General features: G+C 38.6%; 2 protein-coding genes across 3 annotated transcripts in view; both read right to left on the reverse strand.

Annotated features, from left to right (window-relative positions):
• Window positions 1-4,385: 4,385 nt before the first annotated feature.
• Window positions 4,386-18,983, reverse strand: LOC124864072 (protein FAM83F-like). The gene is made up of 5 exons (XM_047358695.1): window positions 18,335-18,983; window positions 9,853-10,020; window positions 6,596-6,717; window positions 5,688-6,478; window positions 4,386-4,943 (listed from the first exon to the last, which is right to left on the reverse strand). The coding sequence occupies exons 1-5, from the start codon at window positions 18,806-18,808 to the stop codon at window positions 4,894-4,896; spliced, it is 1,605 nt and encodes a 534-aa protein (XP_047214651.1). The 5' UTR covers window positions 18,809-18,983; the 3' UTR covers window positions 4,386-4,893.
• Window positions 18,984-19,500: 517 nt separating this feature from the next.
• The window catches only part of LOC124863830 (growth factor receptor-bound protein 2-like), a 28,324-nt gene continuing 21,631 nt past the window's right edge, over window positions 19,501-26,193 (reverse strand). For both annotated transcript variants that reach the window (XM_047358339.1, XM_047358340.1), the window contains exons 5-8: window positions 24,985-25,141; window positions 22,645-22,737; window positions 21,671-21,787; window positions 19,501-20,365 (exon numbers count right to left, since the gene is read on the reverse strand). In XM_047358339.1, coding sequence (XP_047214295.1) covers window positions 20,186-20,365; window positions 21,671-21,787; window positions 22,645-22,737; window positions 24,985-25,141 — 547 coding nt within the window. In that variant the 3' untranslated portion in view covers window positions 19,501-20,185. The remainder of the gene's footprint in view (window positions 20,366-21,670; window positions 21,788-22,644; window positions 22,738-24,984; window positions 25,142-26,193) is intronic.

Here is a 26,193-nt window from a genome sequence, read left to right on the forward strand (position 1 = left end):
TTATAACAATTCTGGGAAGTGGGTCCAAATTCCTGATTTAAAAAACTCATGGCCAGCTATCACAAAACATTTAAGGATAGTTGTTGCCACCAATGTTTATTAAGTATACTGGGTAATCATTTTTTTACACAGGGTCATGTTGATTAAATTTAATCATTTGAAAACTGCTTTTTGTATTTACTCGGGTTATTTTGTCTGATGTTAAAACTAGTCTGATGGTCTGGAACATGTAAGTGTGGCAAAAAAGAAGAAACATCTAAAGGAGGAAATACTTCTTCATTGCACTGTGTATATCCGTTACGATGCAAAGGCCACAGAAAGAAAATACTCACTGGTAAATCATAATAAAGTTCCTTAAAGCCATCCATAAATCCAAATTTTATTTTCCAGGGCGAGCATCACCAAGGATCCATTTCACGACCTGGTTTCGATTCGGAGGAAGAAGGTCATCGGCAACACTTCCTCGTAGGAGCGAAACTGCAGACACCGGAGGATCTAGGCCGTTTCTTATTGAAACATCACAAGCCGCGAAGGCTGCTCTGATGTTAATCATGCAACGTTTCACAGAAATGAACAAATTTGGAAGTCGCACTTCAAGTGGCAAATAGGAACAGTGAGCTATGTGTGACTTCCAGTGTTAAAGTTTTCATATCACTTCTGCAAACTGAAAGCATTGCTGCTCCCACTTCAAAACTGAAAATACTTGGAAAAGTTTGGGAGTAGGGTTACATGCTCCAAAGCATTAGCAGTGTTTCATCAAACTGATCTCATCCTAATGGGGTCTCCATATGAAGAAAAAGAACTGAAGTCATTACAAAGAGATTCAACAATGGAGCAACGAACACAAAACAACAACAAAGATATAAAAACATAGAAAGCAGAGCAACCAAAAACAAGCTAAATAACGACAAAGGCATAGAAAGATGAACCAGCACACAATAACTCTCAAAAATGTGCAAAATCACTGCAGTGGGACAAAAAAGCAAGAAAATATGCTTCATTTCCTCCTTAAAAAACAAAAAGGAAACATCATGGTGATGCAAAACATGGATGCACAATATTTCCCAAAAGAAACAACTAATTTTGAAGAAGGACATTCAAAATGACCACAAAGGTTGAGGCATATTAATGGCAAAGAAATAGACACAAAGAAACCACAAAAACAGAAAAAAGATTAAATACAAAAACTACAGTAACATTAAAAGAAGACAAAGACATAACTGCTGTAAAGATGGAAAATCAAATTTAGACAGTAGGGAAGACAAACCTTTACAGAGATTATAAAGCACAAATAATAGCAAACGTTTCACAGTAACTACAAAGAAACAACATATGCAACACAAAGTGGGGAGGAGGATAAAATACCCAGAAAGGTGTAGAAAACAACCACAGTTAAACAGTTAATGAACACAGAAATATATATGACCATGACGAAAACATTAACCAAAAGACTTAAAATAACCAGGAACATTTGGGGAAAAGGGCACATGGCTGCAATGACATGAACACAAAAGTCCTTTTTTTCCTGGGTGTAAAAATAAATCCAACTGATTTATTCAGGCTGGGAAAATTTTGTAGCATTTTCTTTTTTTTTATGTACATTTAATTTTATAATTTAAAAAGTAAAAAAAAAAGATAAAATTATCTTTATCTTCTTTAATTTATGGATCTTTGAATGTATACATTATATTTTATTTGTTATATTTTCATGCTTTAGATGTAATTTAATGACTTCATAATAACATAATCAAACTTGCCAAATAAAGTATATTTTTGCCCAAAGCACGTGTTGCTCTTTCTCCACCAGAGGGCGCGATATCACCTTTTTGTTGAATCTGGATGCTGAAACTGAAATTTACCAAGGGGTTTTACCCGAATAATTATTTGAGTGAGAACTCGTGAGAGTCTTCTGAAATCTCATTATCACCACGCGTTTAATAATCAGACAAACACGACTGCTCGTGTGTGGAGGCTTTTCCTGTGCAGTTCCTGTGTGCCACATGATAACAGAGTTGTGGTTTTACTTGGAGAACACACCTAAGCAAACACAACCAAAAAACTATTTTCTGTCACTTCATAGCTCAGATTTCTAATAGTTTTTTATTTTTATTTTACTAAGATCTCACAGTTTTGTGTGTTCCTTCCACTCTAAATTTTGCAGCTCTTTATAGATTTGTTGCTCGGCAGATTTCATATTTAAACTTTTATCTTGCTTGTTTTTTTGGAGCCATCCACAAAAATCCCCGGCACATATTTCTGTGTTATTGAAAAATATTTTCCAAACGAGTGCTTAGCTGCGATCAGGTGGAGATGAACAGGGAGAGTGGCTGAATTTAAGAGGATCGAGGTCAGGTCCTGAAATTAGGGAAACTTGGAGGATGTCATAACAGGAAAAATTACATTATGTTAGATTAGTTTAACAAAACATTACAGCAAAATGCTGAGTCCTAGGAATTCAATTAATCATATGTGAGAACAACCGTTAGCAGCAGTAGTAACGTAGTTTTCTTTATCAGTGTCTTACATCGTTGCGGAGAGATTTTGGTGAACTCTTTACATCATTGCTTCGGATCATTGGCATAAACAGTCTTTCAACACTACACAGCTCCCTTAAGGTACCACCACATTACACCAATCAGGTTGAAGTCTGGACTTTGATCCTTTTCTTTCTCAGCTGTTCTGTTGTAGGTTTTCTACTGTGGTTGGGATTTTTGCCCGGTTCACGTTTGGTCCAAGCCGCCACTGTCAGGCTTCATATTTGACTCCAGATTATTTTTGTATACAGATAGTCCCTGGTTAATTCAGTGACTGCAAAGTTTCCATCTTATGTGGCTGCAAAACAAACCCAGATCATTACACTTCCACCACTGTGCTTGAAAGCTGGTGCACGATGTTGTTGCTTATATATTTATCCATCCATTAACCTATTTATAATTGATCCACCTCAACTGATTCCTTTTGATGCAAAGCAGCAGCCCCTCTGCTCCAAGCTCCTAACCTAGTCTCTAAAGATCTGGTTTATCCTCAGCAGCAACCACATTTCAGCTGTTTTCATCCAGTATTTTGTTTATCAGTGATGACCTTTATCTGATGACCATAGGTGAGCGGTAATCCATGTCACTATAAGTCATGAACAAGACACCGACTTGGACTTTTCTACATTAGTCTGATCCTTGCAGATGATGTAATATATTATTTCACACGTTTGTTTCACTCAATATTCTCAGCGAGTCTTGATCATATTTATTCTCTAAACAGAGAGCATTCGCATAAATGCAAGAGCCACCTCAAGGAAACGGAAACCCTTGTATCTTGTCCTTTTTTTGTCGCCCTAAATGTTTCAGATCATCTGAGACGGAGAAAACCTGAGCAAAGGTGCTACTTGAGGAAGTCTTAGGGATCATCCAGATGTTTCTTGGGGAATGTGCTCTTTGTGTTCATTTTGGTCAACAGTGGTTTTGAACTCAGAACTCTCCCTTGGATGGCATTTTTGTCCAGTCTCCTCCTCATTTTTGAATCATGAACTTTGACCTAAACTGAGACAAGTGAATCATACAGGGCTTTAGATGTTCTGGGTTCCTTTGTGATCTCCTGGATTATTTGTCGATGAGCTGTTGGAATAATTCTCCTGGAAATGTTCACCACTGTTCCATGTTTTCTCCATTTATAGGTAATGGTTCTTACTGTGGTTCACTGTAGTCCCAAAGCCTTTGAAATGGTTTTGTAACCCTTTTCAAACTGACAGATGTCAATGACTTTGTTTCTCGTCTGTTCTTTAGATTGAGGCATGATGTGTCGCTTTTCCAGTTCTTCAGCCTACTTCGTGTTGTCAGACACAGCTCTTGGCAATAGCGGCTAGTGAACATGATCTCAGCTTTACAATAAATGTGGTTAATAACAGATAATTCACAATTTAACAACAGGGTGAGGTTTACCCTTTCACTTAGAGCCAGTTTGGTATGGATACCTCTTTTTCTTATAACAATTGAAATCATCATTTACTCCAATTATCTGTGACTAAAATTAACTTTTGTTTGATGATCTAAAACATTTAGGTGTAACAGACAAAAGAAAACTCGAGGGATTTGTAAGCGGGCAAATACTTTTTTTGCTTTAAAAAACGTTTAAACTTCCTGACTAAAATCATTGAAATTCAGGGTCAGTGAAACTCACAAGCGAACAAAAAACACTTCAAGCTTTAAGTGAAATAAACCCAGACTATCTTAAGACTGTTAACACTCATATGTTACACATTTTATTCAAAGACTCTAGGATTTCTATGTGTCCCACACAAAGATAAAGAACATTTTTTTTTTGCTGAGCTTCTTGCTGTGAGTCACATGCTTGCTTCTGTGTCTAACTTAAATCAAAGAATCACTCTTACGCCGATGATTTTGTCTTTTATTTAGGTACTGCAACAAAGTTTTGACTGTTGAGGATTCACATCATTTATTCATATTCATTTGGACTCCCACTGCATCCACACAGACTCTTGTATATCATTCACAGTGTAGACAACACACTTACTTAGTTACCAAGAGTCCACAGTTAGGAGACACTCAGCGGCGTCACAGCTGATCACTTTTCCAGTCACCATAGCAACCAGGTGTGATAATAATACACCATGTGCTGTTTAGGCTCAAGTGAAAAGCACAGAAAAACACTGAACTGTGGAATAATTTAATACAAAATGTAGAAAAACTGTAAAGGTGGCAGTTAATCCGCCACTGACAGCACTTTTTGGCTACAATGTATTTCTAGATGACCTTCAGTTCAGTAACATTTACAGCACTTGCAGCTGATAAAGTGGTTTCACCTGGTAACAGTAAGTCAATACTGTGACTCAGCTGCTTCACCAGGAAGTTCAGTCTTCATTGAAGGCCTATTTTCATCTCAAGACTGGATGCAGTTCTTCTTCTGATGCCGCCGGTGGCTTTTTAATCCTGATAAAAGAAAAAAGAAGCATTTAGCATCTTTATAAACAAGCAGAATCAATCTTCTTATCCAGCTCAGAAAAACTAAACAGTTACTGCTGAAAATGACAGAAAAGCTTCTCTTTCAGTCACTTTTAATTCAATCCAATTCAATTTATTTATAAAGCACAAAAAAGTAAATTTAATTCAATCATACACACAGATTTGAAGTTAATCCTAGTTATCAAACAATGCATTCAAGTTCAGTTTATTATTTGAGATCATTATTTACAGTTTTTTTATGTAAGGAAACCCAGCAGATTGCATCCAGTCAGTGACTTGCAGCATTCACTCCTCCTGGATGAGCATGTAGAGACAGTGGACAGTCACTGGTGTTGACTTTGCAGCAATCCCTCATACTGAGCATGCATGTAGCGACAGTGGAGAGGAAAAACTCCCTTTTAACAGGAAGAAACCTCCAGCAGAACCAGAACCAGGCTCAGGCTCATTTAGTAAAAGCTAATTCTTCAAATTTATGTTGTTCTTTTTTTCATTATATTTATATCTTTATTTTCAAATAGAACAATAACTGGTTGGTGTTTTATGTTCTTTTTTGAGGTGAAATGCAATTTTAATTGTTTTAGCTTCTCTGCAATAATTTGTTGGAATCAAGTATTCATTAAATATTTTTTTGTGTTGTTTCATGACATTTCAAACACAACGAATAAAAGGTAAATGAAAAACTGAAACGCAAGCAGTAAATGGCCCACATACCATCTCCATCTCCGGTGTTGATGGTCTGCAGAGATACGCTCCTCTGAATGTGCTTTGACGGCTTCTTGATTTTGACTTTCAGCGGTCCTTGTTTCTCAAAGATTTCAAATGAATCCTCCAGTTCGTTTCCTGTGACGCCATTAGTTTCTGGCACTTTACAGATGGGGGCGGGGCTCTGAGGAGTGACCACGCCTTCCTCTATAGTCTCTGTGCTGTGGTTGGCTCCTCTGCCTTTCAAAAAATGCCTGAAGGAGCTGCGAGGCTTCTTTACACTGGTTACGTCGTTCTTCTTCAGACCCCCCTTTCCTTCCTGATCATCTTCCTCCGTGGTTGAAGATGGACTTGGTGAGGAGACTCTATCTGCCTTGTCCTTGCTGGTATGAAGGAAGCCGTTCTTCATCCCGTTTCTCTGATTCATCTCACCAACCACTGAGTCTTTCTGAGTGGACAGGTCCTGTAAGGAACCCGTTAAGCCCAAACTGTTCCCAAAAACTAGGGAGTACTTGGGATTGTGGTACTTATGTGCAGGTACTTTTAGGTCAACTTGTCTCGAATCCCCAACAGATACCTGAAAGCGAGAAGTGGAGACAGGCAAAGGCCGAATGTGCTCCACCTTTGGCTTCAGGAGGGGTGTAGGAAGAGGAGGTTTGGTGACGTTGAACTCCTTGTAGAGGTCAACCTGTTCAGACACGGCATACAGCTCCCGGAAGTCACTGTCGAAGAAGTCCACAACTTGACCAGACATCACAGTAATGGTGCTCCTGTCCAGCCGGGATGTACTCCATGTAAAGCTAGAGGTTAGGAGATGAGTATCAATGAAATACTTCTGTGCAAAGATAAATAAACATTCTTTTCAAAATAGCATCAAAAATGTCCAGTTTGCTCAAAAGGCATTGCTGGACTTTCACCTGTAGGATCCAAACATGACTTTCTCCCCGTCCACTAGCATGTATTTGGAGTTCAGGGAGCCGGGCAGCTTTCCAAACGACAGGGCCAGCCCTGCACCTCTCACCAGCCGCACACGGAGGTTCTGCAAAGAAACACCCACCTATTTACACAATGCAAGCAGCTCAGCATCCCTCAGGTGATCCTGAGTAAACACACACAACCTCATATATGAAACATAACAGGCTGTGTCCCACTCAATGATTTACAGAGATGTCAGTTAGTCGCATATGTGGACAAACTGGGAGGAGGCTTGCCTTCCTGTCAACACCACAGTGGAGGTGACGCATCGAATTACTCTTTTTGCATCAGTTCTCAGGAACAATGAATGTTCATTTGTAAGAAGTAAGAGTAACAGAGCCCGGCGCTCTAAAAAGGCCTTTCACAGTGTAACTGAGACCACTCTATGCAGCTACTTCAGTGATCCAGTCTTGACTGCACTGTAAAACTCAGCAGGCAGCAGATAAGGCTGGGTATTGCGTCTCAGAGGGGATTGAATGTCAGAGTGGCTCAGTGAACTGCTGTTCCTTCTTCCAACTATATCAGAACACACTGGCAACTATCAGCCTGTCTAACAACATCACTTTGCCATTTCAAATCCTTAAACTTAGGTTTTACTCTCTAATTGTCTGTTTAAACACCAAACATTTTGCCTGAATCAAATGTCTCTGAGAGGATAATTCAGCTGGTTGAGGTGATGTGTTTTTATGCAGAAGGTAAAATATTAAATGACCTCTTTTCATTAAGTAGAAGCTTTTTTAAAGCATATTGGATGTCCTGTGTAGGCACTCTGACACATCCCTATATGACAGAGCTGAACCTCGAGCTCCCAACCTTTCCCTGGTGGAAGACCACTCACTGAGCCAAGGCTGAATGTTATACCACCACATCAAGGAATTTCTATTGTTCATATTATTTTATACTTTTCCTTTTGAAATTGAAAGCCAACCCTTTCCTTGGCGGCCAGTGTCCTGCATGTTTGAGATGCAATAATTATAAAATGGAAAGCTCAGTAGCTTTGTTGTGGCTTTTAAGAGCATCAACACAAAATGTTTGGATTAAATGTACTAAAACAATCATTTTTATCTAAGATTGCGGTCGACTGTAAGCCGCGGAAGTATACTGAATCTGTTTTGCTTAGGAGTATTTATACAAATGAACCCGGATGGACCCAGGAATAATCCCAAAGGAAAATCCTTTATGACACTATGTAGGTCAGAAGTGATACCTTCCAAATGCTCACACTGAACACTAACAGAGGTTTTCAAACCTAAAAGTCCTGCACTGATCGGTCTTGAATAAAGTCTGATTTATGGTGTAAACCATTAAAATGGTTGCTCAAAAATAAAAATAAAAAACAGACTGAAATAAGTCAAAATATGTTTGTAAAATAGAAGATCTTTATTGTTACTGGGAGAGAGAACCTTAACTGTAAACTTTTAGTAATAGTTCAGGAATAAGCTCTCCCAATGACCTGAACTGAGCCTTTGGCAGAGCTATTAATGTTATGTGTTTCCACATTGTTTTTCCTTAAGTAGAAAGTACTCCTGGTCCAGTGCCTCTGTGTTTAGCTGTTTCCTTTTTTTTCTTTCTCTGATAGAAAACTACTGTATCGGATCTGAGTCTGGACCAAAATGGATTATTTGCAATTCAATATAAATTAGACTTCTTTGTCTTGTAAAGGGCCGTGAGATATTTACTGTGAACTGGTGATATATAAATAATCTATATTTAAGTAAATACTATAAATATATTTTTAATATGAAGGAAGGAAGGAAGGAAGGAAGGAAGGAAGATATGGACTGAGAAAAAAGGACAGAAGGAAGTATGCAAGGAAGAAAATAAGTAGGGTGGGACGATGGCTGCTTGCCGGGGCCTGGACCCCTGGGCTCTGTCAGGCCTCTGCTTGGGGGGTGGTGTGTCCTGGGGTCTCGGGTCTCTGGGTCAATGGCTGGATCTGCTCGGGGTGGACAGCTGCTGGCGAGGCCTGTGGGCTCATTGCTGCAGCTCCCTGGGGCTTCTGCACTGTGGCTGCTGGGTGGTTTCCCTGGGACTCTCCCCTGCTCTTCTCTGGGGGGGTTGCGGCAGTGGTTCTCCTGGGGTTCCTGTGCTCTGGGGGTCCTTTGGATGTCTATGGCTCGGATCTCCTCCGTATCTGTCCCGGGTCCAGGGGGGCAGGTTTGTGGCTCCTCACACTTGCTATTGCCTATTTTTATGGAGAAACCTTGTAAACACAAGCGCGCTCACACTCAGATGTTTAGATTCAGGTGTTAACAGATCCACAAATGTTCTATATTGAGCCGTATTTACCACTAAATACATCTTGCATTGATAGGTACCGTGCACTTTTTGGTAAAAAAGCTGGTAATTTGAACGTTTCTGCAGGTGTAGAAGCAAGCAGGATGTTAACTTGTATTCTCTTCATCCTTCTTTCTCTCCCATTTTCCTTTTTGACCCCACCTCTCTCTCTTTCGTGCTTCTTACAATTTTCTTTTTCATTTCTGTCTCCGTGTCCGTAACAATTGAAATAATCCCAAAGGAGTTTCTTGTAAAGTTTCTTTTATAAATATCAAGCAGAGCTTTAAAGCGTTTGATGTAATGCTCCACTTGTGAAAGTAAAACTGTTGATTGGGCTTTTTCTTGGCACTACCACAACAATTCTGAGCGCTACTCTGCTGGACAGGACATGGTAAAAAATTAAAAAGAAATAAGGGTGGAAGGAAGGACACGACAATGAGAAAATTATTTTTTCCAGCCTCTTCTTTTCTTTTTCATATATATCTAGGCCCAACATGGAAGTCAAATTCCAGACTTTTCTCGACTGAGCAAGAACCCTGAACAAAATGTTTTCCGCGAATTTCAAGAATTGACCTTTCCTGGAAAAAAGAACAAAGACATGGGAAGACCTGAACAATAAACCTGAAACTACCCTGAAACCAGATTGAGTGGGAATTCATTTCACTTTGAGATGCCTGAAACAAATATTTCAAACTTCTATGATAAACAGTTTATGTCTGAACTAAGTTGGACGTTATCTTGTCTGGAATTTCCCCAAAAGTATCTCATCTCACATGATCTCTGTAATCCATGACTAATACTGCAGTGAAAGATATATATTTTCTGCTGAACCACTGAGCCGTTTTTAATGCTGAGTGTTAGATCGCCTCCTCCTACTGCGAAGCCCATTCATGCTCTGTTTGCCCAGCTCTCTGTTGCTCACCCGCAGATGCATCGCATTAATCTGCAGCCGAGAACACATATCCAGAAAGTGGGGAACTCCCCTGGCCTCCAGCACGACATAAACAGCCACCCCGCGGCGTGACGAGGCATCCAGCAGGTCTTGGAGGATCTGCAGGTCGGTGAGGAGGTCCATAACAATGGCCACTACCTGGGAAGCACAGAGATGGGGGATAAGGAGAGGGACCGTTTAATAAACAAGTACATTTTTTTTCTGTAAAGTCATTTAAACTTGAATAATAGCCATTACAAATTCCTTAGTTACTGGCATCCATGGTCAAATTGTATAAAAAGCCTTAGAATAAATATATTTTTATTTGAGCAGCATAACCTGAACAGCATAAAATATTTTGATGAATCCAACCTTTACTGTGAGTAAATATATTCAGTGAGGTCTCATACTAGGAAACAATAGTTTTTTTAAAGAAAATCTCTGATACCATAATTGATAACTACTCTACTTATGTGTTGTACAATCCCCACTCTGCCAGTAGGAATGCACTTAGTCTTCTTCTAATGCCTTGCACAAGGGTGAGGCAGAGGGATATTTGACCAGTGCTGAATCCTCCTAGCTGTCCAAGTCTCTACAACTCAACCAACGGTTTTCTGTTAGATGAAGGTCTGAGGACTGAGATCCCCATGAAAGCAGTCGATGATGTTATACACTCTAAATATTTCCCCAGGGCTAGTGCCCATAGCATGACAGTTCCTCCATCGTACTTACTAGTAGGCGCGAGCCACCTGGAATGTTTCTTGCTGCAAAACTCAAATTAATCTCATCTGGCCAAAACACACAGATCTAGTTAAAGTCCCTGTGAAGTTTAGTTTGGAACAGAATCAGTCTTACCCTGACATGCCTCTCAAATAGCAAATTGGCAGGTAAATAGACTCCAATGGTTGTCATGGTAACTCAACAACCCCAAGATGGCATCTTTTGCTGACATTTGGAGCTTTTTTACTTCCCCTCCCCTCCTCCAAGCTGTGGGTGGTGCCAAGATAAACTGGGGTCTTCTTCCAGTCTTGACTGTTCCAGTTCCAGTTGTGGTTTAAAACTAATAACTGCAGTATTCAAAATAACTCTCCCTGCAGACACGGGGAAGTTTACCGAGCAGACATTTTCTTGTAGCCATTTCCTGGCTTATGAAAACCATCACACATTTGCCTTACTTGAATGGCATGTTCTCAGATGTTTCCCATCATGAAGAATAGCTACATGAAATTAGCCTTTTGAGTCTCATCATATGTCATGGATTAGGTCTAGACAGTCTGATCAACTCAGACATTTAAGTTACAAAAACTCTTTAGGTACATTGGTTAAATGTGTCTAGATTAAAAGTTGTAATTTTCTAAATGTTTCAGTCTAAAATTGTGCTACTGCAATAAAAGACAAGTTTGTTTGGGGGAAGGTGGATAAGTGTGAAAGTTGCTGTAAATGGAAAGTAAAACTTCTAACACTAAAATTCAGCAGCAATTCATTGGAAAGTTGTTTTTTTTTGTCTTTTGCAGCATCACCAAATGTATTTTCTGAATACAGAGAACTGTTTATAGCTCACTGAAAAAAAAAATATCAAATTTATTTGAATAACAAAACCATGTTAAAAAGGTGTGGGAACACATTTGGGTCAAAAATGTTCTGTACTGTAAAAAACTGAGATTTGTGCAACTGGTAAAAAGATTTGGATTTATAATTCAAGGTTTTAAAGTTTGTGAACATCTGATTAGAGACTGAAACAGACTGGACAGTGACTGGTTATACTGGATGCATGTGGAGTGGAAATTATTCATGATAGCTAGTATTTTTTGCAATAGTAACTTTTTTTTTTTTTCGAGCAGAACCTCTCCTACCAGCCTGGATGGAAAAGAAGTCTTCAGTTTAACAGGTTTTCAGAGCAGTCACTAAGCAGCATTTAAAGCAATAAATGTTTCAGCACTTTATCTTACTCCTGTTACTGCTGTGATACAGATTTTCTGCAGCGGGTGATTCAATGGAAGAACTTGTTTCCCAAGGTGCTTACAGGTGTCTTGAAAACAGTTTGGATCAGATCCAGTGGCGGTTATAGGTCACATGCTTTAAAAATCATATTAACGTTAATGTCAGGTTCAGGATATGATCAGAGATTTTCCAATAATGGGTTGGATTTTTTATTTAAAAAGTTCACTTCACTTGTAGTAGCAGGAAGTGTTACATTCTGACAGATTTTTTTATATTGCTGAAGTCAACCTTAACATTTTCAGTCTTTCATTTCCATTTCCTTGTCAGAGCTCATTTGTTTGTGGTTAGACTTGATCCAGCAAGTCATGCAAAGCAGAATATAAATGTCAGAACCAAAAGAGTGTCATTAGGTAACCACCAGCTGCCAGGAAGCCAAGCAGAGTTTCTCCCACAATTATTAATGAAGAGGAGAGGATGGTATGGGAGGTAAAAAAATCTCCTAAAGTTCACTTTTAGCAAACATCATCAAGTCTTCATAGCAACACTTGAGGTTATTCTCATGCCAACCTGCGGTTTGGAGTCATGTCAGGAAAACATGAAGTTTGATAAACTCTACTGGGAGTGGATTTTAACTTGTGTGCTTTGTTCAGAAGATACTACATTTTGAGCTTTGTGGCAACAAACACCACAGGTGGGTTTGGCACAAAACAGAGGAAAATGTGTGCAAATGCACCCGATCCCCACTGTTAAGTACGGTGTAAGACCGGTGATGGTATGGGCCTATTTCTCGTTCGACTGCAATGCATCTACACAAATGCATTTCCACAGTTCCTAATCTTCTATAAATGGTTGATCTCCCTCACTTTTACTCTTTGTTGTCTTTTTAACAATAATTGCTTGTTTTATGATTTTAGTTGATTTGATCATTTTGTTAATTTTATTGAACGTGTCTAGTGATTAAATTGATTGATTGATCATAAACTCTTAGATACCTGGAGATTTTAAACTAAAGCTGCACAAGATCTAGAATCTCTATCATCGCAATATCAGTGTTTGAAATCACAAAAGAGTTGGCCAACAGTCCATGGCCTGAAAATGTTTTCAGTAAATGATCTGAAGAAAGCTGCTCAGTGAAGATTTCCCAGACACACGGAGGAACTGAAACTATCTAAAGAACTGTTTTAAGTTCACCTCCTCTTTTTTGCAGTTGGGCGCTTAAAGCTAAAAAGACACAAATGTTCTTTTTGCAAACTTTACAGCCTCAGTTTTTGAGGTAACTGTTCTGATTGTTTTTAGATTATTGTGCAGAGTGATAAGATGCATCAATTCATCCATATTCAATTTAAGCTAAATCCATGCAGGAGAACAGGGGAGTTGATGCATATCTCTAGCAGGCAACAGGCCAGAGGTTGGCTGAACCCGGGACAGGTTAGCCTGTTCATCACATGGTTGTCAGATTCAGATCAATCAAAATGTTTCTGGTTCTTTGCACTAAATGATCTGACGAGTCCAGCTGAAATCACTCTGTCATACTAATTAGGAGGCTAATTGCTATAACTGAGGAGCAGATGCGCTTGAAATCCTTCTTTTCTTGCGTTCATCCTAATGGCCTCACATGCAGAATGCTTCTGCTAGAAGTATTGCAGCTCAAGATATTTCTGGATAACCAATAACTTCATAGTGACAGGTCTAGTTAAAGTAAAGAAGGTTTCACCACATCCAAGAATATCCAAACTCTGGTACCATCTCCTGATTTAAATTTGTTGTTTGACACAATTATTTGGATTAGCTTTTTTATAATGTGTCAAAACCAAAAATACTGATAGTAACAGTGGTGGTCTCTCCACACACTTCTCAAAATGTCCTTATTAGATCAAATTTCTCTCTCCATTCTTTCTTTATTTCCAACTGTCGACATTTTTAATGAAATCTCCAAAAGCATCAGAATGTCCACAGGAAACCCATTACATCCACCTGGTGCCATCATTCCATTCCTACGTACACACTGGCTCGTTTTCTACTTGCTTCCTCCAAACAGCTAAAATGAAATCTGATTGGAAAGCGGTCAACCATTCTAAACATTGTTGTAGTCATTCTGGTTTAGTTATTTTGATTTCATCTAGTTTTTGTCAGCAAAAACAGAGCTGTTGTTGCAAAAGTGACAAAGTGACTCGTAAACCTGAAATTTGGCACTTGTGGCCGGAGAACTCTCCAGGTCCTAACCCAAGGTGTCAGTCTTCAAAAATCAGGCAGGAAACCAAAAGCAAAACAAACTGATCAACTCCAAGGTCTAAAAACTCAAGAAAGGTTCTCCACCAAAAGTCAAAGGATGAGCGCTTATTCTTTGCACTTTTTGCTGGGATGCGATGATGGCTGGATTTGGTGGTTTTGCTCTCTGCCTTGAAGGTTTATTCTATAAAAAAAACTACCACATGGCTTTTTGAAGCAAGTATAAACGCCTCCATCTTGTGATGTGACTGGATAAGGTATGAACATCAGTTTTCCTCCAGCAAACCTCAGTAGTTCTCTGGCTGCTGATTCTTTTTTCCTCTCTCCAGGGAAAACTTTGACAGATTTTGAAGAACTCAACTTGAATGACATATCCTGCAGTTCTACTTTTGTTCCCCAGAGTAATTTCAGCATTTACAAGATAATTGTCCACCTACAGACTCATCTTATGGTGACAGGAGTCCTCATTTCACATAATCATCCTCCATAAAAATCAAGGATTGGCACATGTGGATGTTCGTGTCTGCATGTCTTTCTGCAGATTCAGAGATGTCACAGCTTGAACAAACCCTTTATGGGAGAAATCATAGCATGTGATTGGCCAATTAATCATCCAAGGCTTTAAGTATGCTTTTAAGATCTGCTCTGGAGGTGTTTACTGTCCTTCATCACGTCAGTTCAAATAAAGCGTCATCTCTTTGCTCTGCAACTCCTGCTTCTGAAGGTGCTTTCCAAACAAATAAGAGACATCAATATGCACATCTAGGATCTCAGCCAATCAGACACCGCAGTAGAAATATCTGATTGGATGAGGGAAAAGGAGACTAAAGGTAACCCGAGCTGATCATGGAGGATGTTTAATCTCTCTGCTGCGTGTGCTGATGTGAAGCTGACAGTTCCAGCAGCTCTCTCCATCTCCACCGCCGAGGACTCAGCTTGTTAAAACTTGCTCATGACGCTCCCGTTTATAACTCCTACTGATTCCATTAACACTTCCGTGTTCTGTTAGAAGAAATGTCTGCTTGTCTAACTCTAAAACTGTAAACAAAAAGCAGGTTTAATGAGAATATTCCTGATTCATAGGGGTTTATTTATCAATAAGTAACTGTCTTTGTAGAAAGAAGCTTTTAAAATGTGACAAACTTGCATAATCCACAGGTAAATGGCAGCTGCACCTCATCCAAAATGCTGCTGCCCGAGTTCTGACCAACACCAAGAAATTGGATCCTATCACACCAGATCTTAAAGCACTGCACTGGCTCCCTGTCTGTAAAGTAAGAGATTTTAAAATACTGCTATTGGTCTATGAAGCACAGAATGGTCTTGGGACAATAAACATTCTGATTTGCTGGTCAGGTATGAACCATGTAGACCTCTCAAATCTTCAGAGACCTGCTTCCTCAGTGGTTCCAGGACCAGAGCTAAATGTGGTGAGGCAGCATCTGGTTCCTATGCTCCTCAGCTCTGAAACACATTCTCTGAAAGCCTGAGATATGCAGAAACTGTTGGTTCCTTTAAATCGGAACTGAAAACATTTGTGTTTACTGCAGTTTTGATGAAAGGTTCTCACTAATGAACTGCCTCACAACCTAGTGATTGAACCATGAGGACGTTTAACAGAACCTTACTTGAAAAAAACCCTGGCACATCGCCACATCCCTGTAATGGTTAAAATTTAAGGCTATAACTGAATAACTGTCATCATAATTTTATTTCCACATGATGAAGTCAAAACGATGAACACAGACATGCGGCAACCTGCCTCTGGCTTCTGTTCCTTAAAGCCGAAGCGTCTCTTCAAATGTAATCCCCACAGCCTCACAATAACATGCATCCTGCATAAAAACCATCCTCATAGTGATACATCATGTCAAGTGGTCTAATGATGAAATGCTAAACATAAATGTATCAAAAAGTCTTTTCATGGCTTTTGTGTGAGTAACTGCACTTCCTTTGTGACAGGAAGGATTTATAACTCACCAACCATGCGGTACTTTTTTTTTTCTAAAAAGCATGTTTTACATGTTATGGTTTAAATGAATGGATCACAAAATGAGAACAGAAGCATAGAAAGTCCTGTGAATGTTTGGTTGAAATCTAATGAACATGAAGCTTAATCAGTTTTAGTCTCTGATAAAAAATAACAAACTGAAAAAGTTTAACATGCCATTGTACAGGATTAATTAACAGTAACCGATGGGTTATTAGGATGTAAATACTTTAATCAGTTCATGAATAGTTCTGGTTGTTACATACAGGGCTGGCCCAAGGTTATATGAGGCCTTAAGCAGAATTTGATATTGGGCCCCTCTTCCCGTCAAGACCATCTCCATCACTAACAGGATAATCTGGCCTCCAGGTGAATATAAATGTACCCAACATAAACCAACACATTTTTATGCTTAATTTTGGCACAAATGGTTCAATCAAAACCTTTTAGCAGGAGTTATTAATCAAGCCTTGTAGCTTTTTAGGGTGTATTCACACCAGGAAAGTCCTTTGGTTCGCTTATTTGGTCCAGACCAAAAGTAGCCCTTTTTGTTCGTTTGGTGCGGTTTGCTTTCAAATTGTACTTTTTGCAAGTGAACTATAACGTGTAAACAACAGCCATTGCTCCTATTGAACAGAAATGAGACCAGGCCAGGAAACGGAGGAAAACATCCTGCATGCAGCACCTCTATTCATATTTTGCCGTTATTACAGCTGTAATATCATTATGAGGGTCAAGAGCGGCTCATTCAACATAGATTTTGCGACGTTTTATTTATGATTTTAGAACCCTGTCAGAGAATGAGTGCTGCAAGCCGAAGAGGACGATGTGCTCTGCACCAAACTAAAACACGCAGCCAACAGTGTTGCTAAGCAACAGAGTGCGGTTCCGGTAAGATTTTATTATAACGTTCACGGCTACGGTGGCTTGTTAAGTCCAAAGAGACGTATGTTTCTGTAGTTGGGTCAGATGGAGGCCAGTTCATATTCACACCAGAAGCAAACCACACCAGAGTTTGTTTGGAAGCGGACTGAGACCACCTCAAAAAGTGGGCTCAGTCCAGTAGTTTGGTCCGGACTAGGGTTCGCCTGAGTAATAATCAGGAGCTTAAACATAAAGAGCATGACTGTTTGAGCCTCCTGTGAATTAAACAAACATTTAGCAACAGCTACAACTGTCGTTTCTTTTCAAACAGAAATTATTCATAGCTGGGACTCATGCGGAGTGACAGTAATTGCTCTCAGCCTGGGGATTCTTGTCTCTTTCACAGTCACATGATCACCTCCAGCCAATAAGAAAATTCTTTAAGGGCAATTATATCTACCAGCTGTGGGCCAAGTAGGCCAGGGATTGTTCTCAGTCATGGCACAAGATGAGTTTATACACAAACTACAGCTCAGACGTCTTTGTAAATCCTGTTATCTCTGCAAGCGGTTCCTGGTCTGCAAATGTTTTTACTGCTAAGACATGAAGTTCACTCTGTAGGTCACAGAAAGGTGTCTCAGTTATGTGACTTACAGCTTGTTAAACTAAATAACTGGAGTTTTCCTGGTTTTACAAGAACAGAAACAAAAGATATGTGGGATCTAAAGTAAATATTGAGTTTAAACACAAAAATCATGAATTACAGATCAGCTATAGTGAATGTTTGTTGTTTTATGATTTAGATAGACATTTTTGAACCTTCACCCTATTTGAGTTTTTTGTCCCATCTCAGTATCTGAGCATTTGTCACTGTACTGGGAGCTATCCATTAAAAAGGATGGGTTTTTTTTTACTGGTTTTTGGGGGAAAATATGAAACTATTTCTTGTTGAGATGCAAAAGAAAAACTGGTTCCAGTTCGGTAATTTCACGTGAACACAGAAGCTTATATTCTTCTTATTGTAAACTGTAAGAGAATTTGATTGCATGACCCTGAAACATTACCTACCAGCAAGTTTGCCTATCTACTTTGGTTTGATAATAATTTCACAGGAGTTAATTGGCCCAAACACAGATCAAAACCAGAACAAAATAGAGCATTTAAAAATATACCATTGAATTAATTATTTACAGCTGATTTTAGCATTTCTAGTTCATATCTATGCCCACAATTCAAAAAAATACTCAAAGGTAAAGAAAATGAAATGTATATGCTATGGTTGAAGTGCATGGGTACTGGGTTTGATGAAGTTGGAAAGTTATTTTGTTTCCTTTTTAATTGAAAAATGTTTTTTTTTTTTATTAACTCACTTTATGTTAATATTGTACACGTTTCTTTAAATTTTTTATTCCCACTTTGCTCATAAATGATGTCTCCTTATAGTTTTACCTTTTGTGAGCCCTGAATGAGTCTCCTCACAACCTCCTTGATGTGCGGTCCGGGTTCCTTGGGCGGATGGGTGTACACCGACACCCGGGTCACCCCCTTATACACGCTGCTGGTGGCCGGCCAGCCGATGTCTAGAGACGGAACCTCGGTGTCGGACATCTGCGGCCAGTAGGTGGAGTGGACCCCGGAGTCCGCGCTGGAGGCCTCTTTGGGCTTCTCCTGCTCATTGGACTCAGAGTCGCTGTCCGTGTCGTACTCCTGGAAGGTTTCTCGGATGGCTTTGACCTCCCTGGCGCAGAGGAAATCCTTGACGTTGTCTTCCTTGAGGCGCATCTTGAAGGCTCCGTCTCCATTCCTCAGCAGCTGCTCCAGAGCAGCCCGCTGCTCCTCGCTGTAGTAGAACTCTGGCCTGGACTCCGGGATCTTTTCATTGACGTGCTTGTCGTCCATGCACAGCAGCTGGGACTCCGCCATGGCCGAGAAAGGCTTCCTCGCTGCTGGGTCTCTGACCACCGATCTGCGGAACAGCTTAGCGAGCCGACAGGTGTGGGAGGAGCTCAGGTGGGAGCAGGGGGCGGAGCCAAGGGATCAACAAGAAGTACAGAGCATAGTTAAGGCTTTCCTACTGGAAAACCTTTAGAATAAAAGGCTAGGAATGAATGACGCTACTTGCCAAAGAAAATATTTTTGTTCTGTCTCAGTGAGCTCTTCTCTGTAAACCTGAAAAATGGTTGAAAATTCCAGTAGATCAGAAATTCTAAGACCAGTCCGTCTGGCACCAGCAACCACAGTAAGGAAAGGTTGAAACTGCTTCATCTGATTTTAAAATGCGTTTGTCATTTAAAACATGAAACTAAAGAAGAAATCTATAGGGAGACAAGTAGGTTTTCATGGCACTGCATATAACCAGAGAAATGGCTCAGGGTTCCAATACAATGCTACAGTTAAAGTAGCACTTACTTTACGAATATATACCAAACAGACCACACAAGTAAAAATTCAACTATAAAATTAACCCACAACAGCTAAAAATAGCCATTCTTATTTTATAAATTCCTCCAAGTGAAAATAACCCAATAAATCTATTCAGCTGTTCTGAAAAACCTTGATTTACGAAGGAAAACTGAAATTAAACCTGAAAGCATGAAGTCAGAATGGAACAAAAGTCTTTTTTATTTTTTATTTTATTTCTTTATTGAAGTGGAGCAAAAGTAAACAGTCAAGTAGAGAAATCTTCAACCTCCTAGAATGCCTATGCAGCTTTTATTTTGAAGAGCACCTATTCCTTTTTATATTTTAGGTTTTTTTTTGTGCCAAATTTATGCAACTCAATAAGGCAGAAAAAATAATAAAGGATGAGACAGAAGTTCATGAGAAAATATCAGTTGAATGTAACAAACTAACCTGTTTTCACTGAATTTACCAACTAATTAACATCCAGTTTAAAGATAAATGAGCTTGAAAATTATCTTTAAAAAATGTACTCACTTGAGAATTTACTACAAAACATGAACAGAAAGAGTTGATTGATCAGGCATTGGGCCAACAAGCATTCATCAAATACATTTCTGCTGCCACATGTTATAATACAAATGGTTAAAAAAACATTCCTTAGTGACATCTGCAGCACTTCCTCTTTAGAAAACATCCTGCAGGTGTTTCTCTCACCCCCGAAGAGTAAATGTTCAATGAAACCCAAACAAGCCATGCAGGGAGGCGATGAATCTATAAACTTACAATCCACTGCAACTCAGATCAGAATCCTCGGTGTTTACTTTCAAAAACACCTAACGAGGACTTGACGCGCCTGCAGATGGAGTGTGGCTAAAGCCTCGCCCACAGCGTATTTCCTCACATCGGTATTGTGTAGTTCGCAGGAAACAACCCACTCTGCCCCCTCAGCCTCCCTTTCCACCAAGACTTGTCTGAGCGGTCCAACACCTCAATGATGTCACCGGCACTAAATCCCAGCTCGTCGTCTTCCTCGGCGGTGAAGTCGTACAACGCCCTCACCTGCACTGTGGACGCTCGCTGTAGGAAGGAGGGAAGAGGATCATTAATACCTGGAAGGCTGCTCAGAAGCTACATATCTTCATCTAGCTCGCATTTACAGAACCTACTCATAAAATTCTTTTCCTCTGTACCACTAAGATGACACGCTGCACATGAATTTCCTGGAAATCATTCATTTGCTATTTTGCCATTAAATTTTTACTTTGTAAGGAGCAAACATCAAGTTATGTGTCAAACTAACCCTTTTTTTTTTAAAAAGAAAAAATGTAATTTGACTTTTTGAGACCTAACAGAAGTCAGCAGCCACTAAGAAGGTGCTGTTTTTTGGTGTAATTGAAGTGGTTCAAAAAGTCGACATTAGAAGACTGGGTTTTATAACATAAAAAAAAGAAACCAAGATCATTTTTCACCTTTAATATCACCTATAGTCTGTACTACTCTACTGAAAAAGAAACTAAATCTTTTAGAGGGGTAAACAAAAAACTTAAAATAATGTGGTTGGACAAGTGTTGACACTTTCATCAAGCACGCTTTTGGGGCAGGAATTTATCTGCAGAGCAGGTCTTAAATTGCCACTATTTTCTCACTTTCCTTTGAAAAAAACTTGAAGTCTGTCAGATTGAGTGGGGGCAGGGTTAGGGGAAACTCAAGCTTTGATTTATTTTTTCATTTGCTCATCCATTTGACAATATAAACAGACACTGATGATTAAAATACGTTTTTCTTTAGCCAACTTCAAAATGTCCTTGCAGAACCGTAGTTCTAGTCAAAAATCACCATGCAGGTGACCATCTCAGGTTTCAAAATATAGGAAACAAATGAGCCATGAGGAATGTCTTAGCAGTGTCAATCACGCTCGTGTACACACTGCTCACATCGAGGCCTGTAGCACAGAAGAGAGGAAGGGGGACAGCGTGCTTGTTCAAATTTTCAGGCTAAGTTCAGGTTTTCTCAGAATCCCTACAGCAGCTGCAAGGTACATTTTTTTCGTATTTCATTTAAAATCTAAAGCAAGGAACCAGCCTGCTGTCTAACAACCTGGGGCAGAAGTGAGAACCTGCCTGCCTCAGAATGACCGTTGGGGCGATTCAAACCGCTGTTTGTGCAAGATTTCCCTATCAGCCAAGCCGAGTGAAAGGGGGCTGTAAAACTGCACACCTGAAGTGATCCAGTCATTGAGAGTATTGGAGTGATTTTTGCACCAGTCTATGCTGCCCTCAGGCTTTGCTGCCATTAAAAACAAGACAATGCTGAGTTCTGGCTAATACTAACGTCTAATAAATGTTCCTGACAAAATAAAAAAAATAAAAAAACCAGACTGACTGCAGGCAGAGGCATGGTTTCCGAGGTGCGTCGTGGAGGACAAGCAGAGCTGACCGGGCTGCTTCTGCCCGTGTGTCCAATGGTGTGTGCTCGCTCCTCAAAGCCAGGCCTTTTACTCTAAAACCAGCAGTAAAAAACAAACCAACATGACTTTTTGCAGCATATTTAGCCAAGAAGGAAAAGATAAATATGCACTGCTTTCTTCTATGTCAAGCAGTGAAAAAAAAAAAGAACAGTTCCACATAAACTCATATCAAACAAGTCCTTCAATACATTTGCAGATTTGTGACTTCTTGTGGCTCCACCTCTGATAATCTCCTGAGGTATAAATGAATAAATAAAGCCTTTATGATAAAAAAATAATCTCTCCCATGCTCTCCAGTCTGGCTTTAGACCAAATCACAGCATCAACGCTGCATTGGTAAAGGTTTCCAGCTGTGACACACATCATAGCAGTAATGGGTCTAGAACTTGTCTTGGTATTACTCGATCTCAGTGCTGCGTTTGACACAGTAGATCATAACATACTGATTAATGGACTGGAAAGGTGGTTCTGGTACTGTGTTAAACTGGTTAAGATGTTATTTGGCTGACATAGACCCCTGAGGTCTCTTACTGAACAAGTTGCGGCAGCATTTACTTTCTATGCTCCTCAGCTCTGGAACAAACTCCCTGAAAACCTGAGATGTGCAGAAACTGTTGGGTCCTCCAAAACACTACTGAAAAGAAGTTTCTTTACGGCTTCTTTGTGAGTTTTGATCAAATAATCTCACTAATGTGAGAATAAAGACTAGATTTGGACAGGTGGTAAATTTCAAATGAAATCTGAATCTACAGTCGGATTCAAATTTGCTATAAATACAGGTATTTCAACATGCCTTGCTGTACTTATAAAATGCTGTTTTTGCTATAAAACCCTATTGTTATAAGATGAAGATCTATAAAGCTTAGATTGTAAGAAAAAAAGTTGCTACCAGCTGGTTGTAAGGTTGATCCGAGGCCCTGCGAGGTGATGCAGCTACGGTTGCAGCTGTGCTACGGTGTTCAGGCAAACTTCCCCTCTTTCCCTGCAGGAAGGAAGCCCACAGGAAGTAGATAAGACAGCATCGTTGAGATATGCGTCCCTCACGACATACATGAAATAAACAACTCTCGTCTCTATTTATATGCTCAGAAATCAAATGGTTTTTCATGAGATATGAAGGTTCACAGTTAAGAACAGAAAACAAGTTTTTCTTAACCTTTCAGCTCAATCTGGAAAGAGATAACTGAATTTCTTCACTCCATAACAGTTACATTTAGAAATATACGTAAAATCAAGCTTTTATTTTATTTTATTATTATTATTTGATTATGCTTTAACTAAAGGAGAAAGAGTGAATAACATTTAGGTAACGATCATTTTCAGAATGTCAATCAGTGGATACGAAGAGCAGCTGAGCCCACAGGAAGTCTGAAGTTCAACCCGTCCACATGACAGTTCTGCTCCATTCTGAGTTATACAATGATCAGTGTTTCTTTCTTGATATTGCAGTACAAAATTCAAAAGGTTCAAAATTACTTTCACATGCATTACACCAAAACATCTGAGACATTTTACAAGATAGGACTAAATTTCCCACTCAAGATGCATGTTGTTTGCTTGATGTGTGAAGCTCATTTCATGTTTCCTTCACTCCGTTTGAGCAACTCTAAGGCTGCTTTTTTCTTCTCTGCCTTCATGTCTTTCTGTTTGTTTGCCGACGGATGTCTACGTTTATTAACCGTACACACAAGTCTAAATTCATATGTTGGAATTATCTTGGTCTCAGAGTATCTTTACTCTGCAGCACAGGCTTGTATGTCACAGATAAACAAAGATCGAGTTGAATCGAATCAACAAATCAAGAAATAAGAGCCTGGAGCTGAAGACATGCAGGTTGTGGCATTAATCTGCATAACTGGAGCTGCTTCAAGTTTCACACCAAAATTATAACGTTTTATTTTGTGCTTTAGAAGATCCAATTAAGCAAAGAATAAAGTGACATCTAGATCTTTTATTGAAATAAATAAAATATACTAACAGAAAAAGAGGCTAAATATATTGTTTCATTTTGATTAACCTGGATTAGTGGGAAGTTTTAAAAAAAATAAAAAAATACAGAAAGCTCTCTGAGCTCAGCTGCAGTAAAAAAGATAATAATTAATGAATAAATTAATTAAAAGACGTCATCATAAGATTGAGAATTAAACAAAAAGATCACATTATACATAAAAGCGCTTAAATGAGACAATAAAAATATTCTTATTCCTCAAAACGGTAACTCATAACCACACAGACTTTTTTCGTTTCGTGTATCCAAATAAAACCAAATATTTCACAGAAACTTATCTCAATAATGAGAGCAACAATTAAATAGCGTTTAATAAACTAGAAAAGGCGTTCATTTGACAGAATAAAAGTACCTTTTGAAAATTACAATCTTTAAGCAGGTATTAAACATAGTTTTCATTAAGTCCATATTTCAGTATTAAAAGTGTAATGTAATATTTAAATCCTAAATGTCATGTTTCCATCAACTATAGGCAGAAAATCATCTCTATAGAATCTATAGAACAAGTTTCACTTAGTTATTGAAATAAATTACCTTTTTAATAATATTCAAATTTTTGAATATAACTATGTGCATGTGTATGGATGTGGTTTGACAGGTTGCTAAGTTGGTGCTGTCTTTCCCCAAAAAATAATAAATGTTTTCCATAAATTAATAAAGAAAAACACTCAAAATTCTTTCTCAACAAGTGAAATTTGTCATTATTATATTCACACTGAAAATTGAAAGACTCTATAATGTAGTAAATTAGATGAAAAACACAATAAACTAGGCTTACACTAATGTTAACGTTATTAGCATCCATTTTATTAGATTATTATCAAATGAAAAAAATGTTAAGTCTTTCATTCTTTTAATCAGTTAAACTAAAAGAAGAGAAAAATGTAAAATAAGCTAAATATTTTACATTAGCTAAATAATGAATGTTACATGTATCATTATGTACAGTTTTTCTTCTTAAATATCAAAATAATTGAGAAGACAATTTTAAGCAAAATGGCCAAATATAATAAACTAAATAGTTCCTCACTTTGAAATAAATTCTAAAAACTACCTGTCATTATTTAAGTTTGTTTTGAATATTTACTCTATGGAAATTAACACAAAATACATATAAAACACAATCAAATAACGCTTGGTTGAGTCATCATATGGTCATTGTACTTTCATGCATAAATGGTTTCTTAAATTTAAAAATGAGAATAAAAGAGTCTTTGGTACCTGCGGGCTGTACAGGCAGATCTGTCTGGTTTTGGAGATGGAGTTGGTTTTATAGAACTCCACCAGTTTATTCAGCGAGGTGAACTTCTCCGACCACAGGAAGTACTGACCCTTACCGTCCCTCATCACTTTAAAGTGCTGGACGTCGCTCTCGTGTCTGGAGGAAGAGTGACAGAGAACTCTGGATGTTATACAGATATAATCTGCACACATGCACGGCTTTCACGGTTTTTCATGATCGTCAGTTCGGATCTAAAATACTGGATCGGGATTCAGGTTTCTGATCAGGTTCTCCTTTGTACCCAGAGTCATCTAGACTGCAAAGATTGGACAGACAAGCAACCTTATATAACAGGTAAAATTACACTTGCAGTTTGTAAAACGATTCAGTTTCTATAAGAACAAAACGGTTAATTTAACTTTCTTCTTCTCATTCACACCCATCATTTTTTCATTGTTTAAAGGAAATCTCCTAAACTGGACTTTAAGGTTTTCTAAATTCAGCACGGACTTGCGGCTTCGTTGTAGATTAGACGTGTTTTTCAAAGTGTTTTTTTTTTTTTTTTTACAGAAAAACGTATGAAAAAGTCTTCATCTACATGACAGGGTTTCGCATTCAAGAGCCATTATTTAATAAGACGTGAAACACATGTAAAGTCAGATGGTGAGTCTAACTTTATTAAATCCCTGAACATTACTCCAGCAACAAGCTGCATGAAAATCTGCTGGTTTAGACTCATAAAACCATCCCAGAGTCCAGAATACCTCTTAACACATCTTGATTCCTGCCAGGTATCTAATCTGGGTCCAGAACATGATATTTGATCTTTATTAGGAACCCTGATACCTGTTAATACTGTCACAGTCACACCATATTTTATTGCAAAACCATGATATAGAATTATTATTATTATTATTATTATTATTATTATTATTATTATGTTAATCAAATTTGGGGTTTTTACTGCTGTACCCTTTTCATCCCTTAAAATGACCAGTTCTGAAATTAATAAAGCTCTATCTATCTATCTATCTATCTATCTATCTATCTATCTATCTATCTATCTATCTATCTATCTATCTATCTATCTATCTATCTATCTATCTATCTATCTATCTATCTATCTATCTATCTATCTATCTATCTATCTATCTATCTATCTATCTATCTATCTATCTATCTATCTATCTATCTATCTATCTATCTAT

This window comes from Girardinichthys multiradiatus, chromosome Y, assembly GCF_021462225.1.
Source record: "Girardinichthys multiradiatus isolate DD_20200921_A chromosome Y, DD_fGirMul_XY1, whole genome shotgun sequence".
Taxonomy (NCBI): domain Eukaryota; kingdom Metazoa; phylum Chordata; class Actinopteri; order Cyprinodontiformes; family Goodeidae; genus Girardinichthys; species Girardinichthys multiradiatus.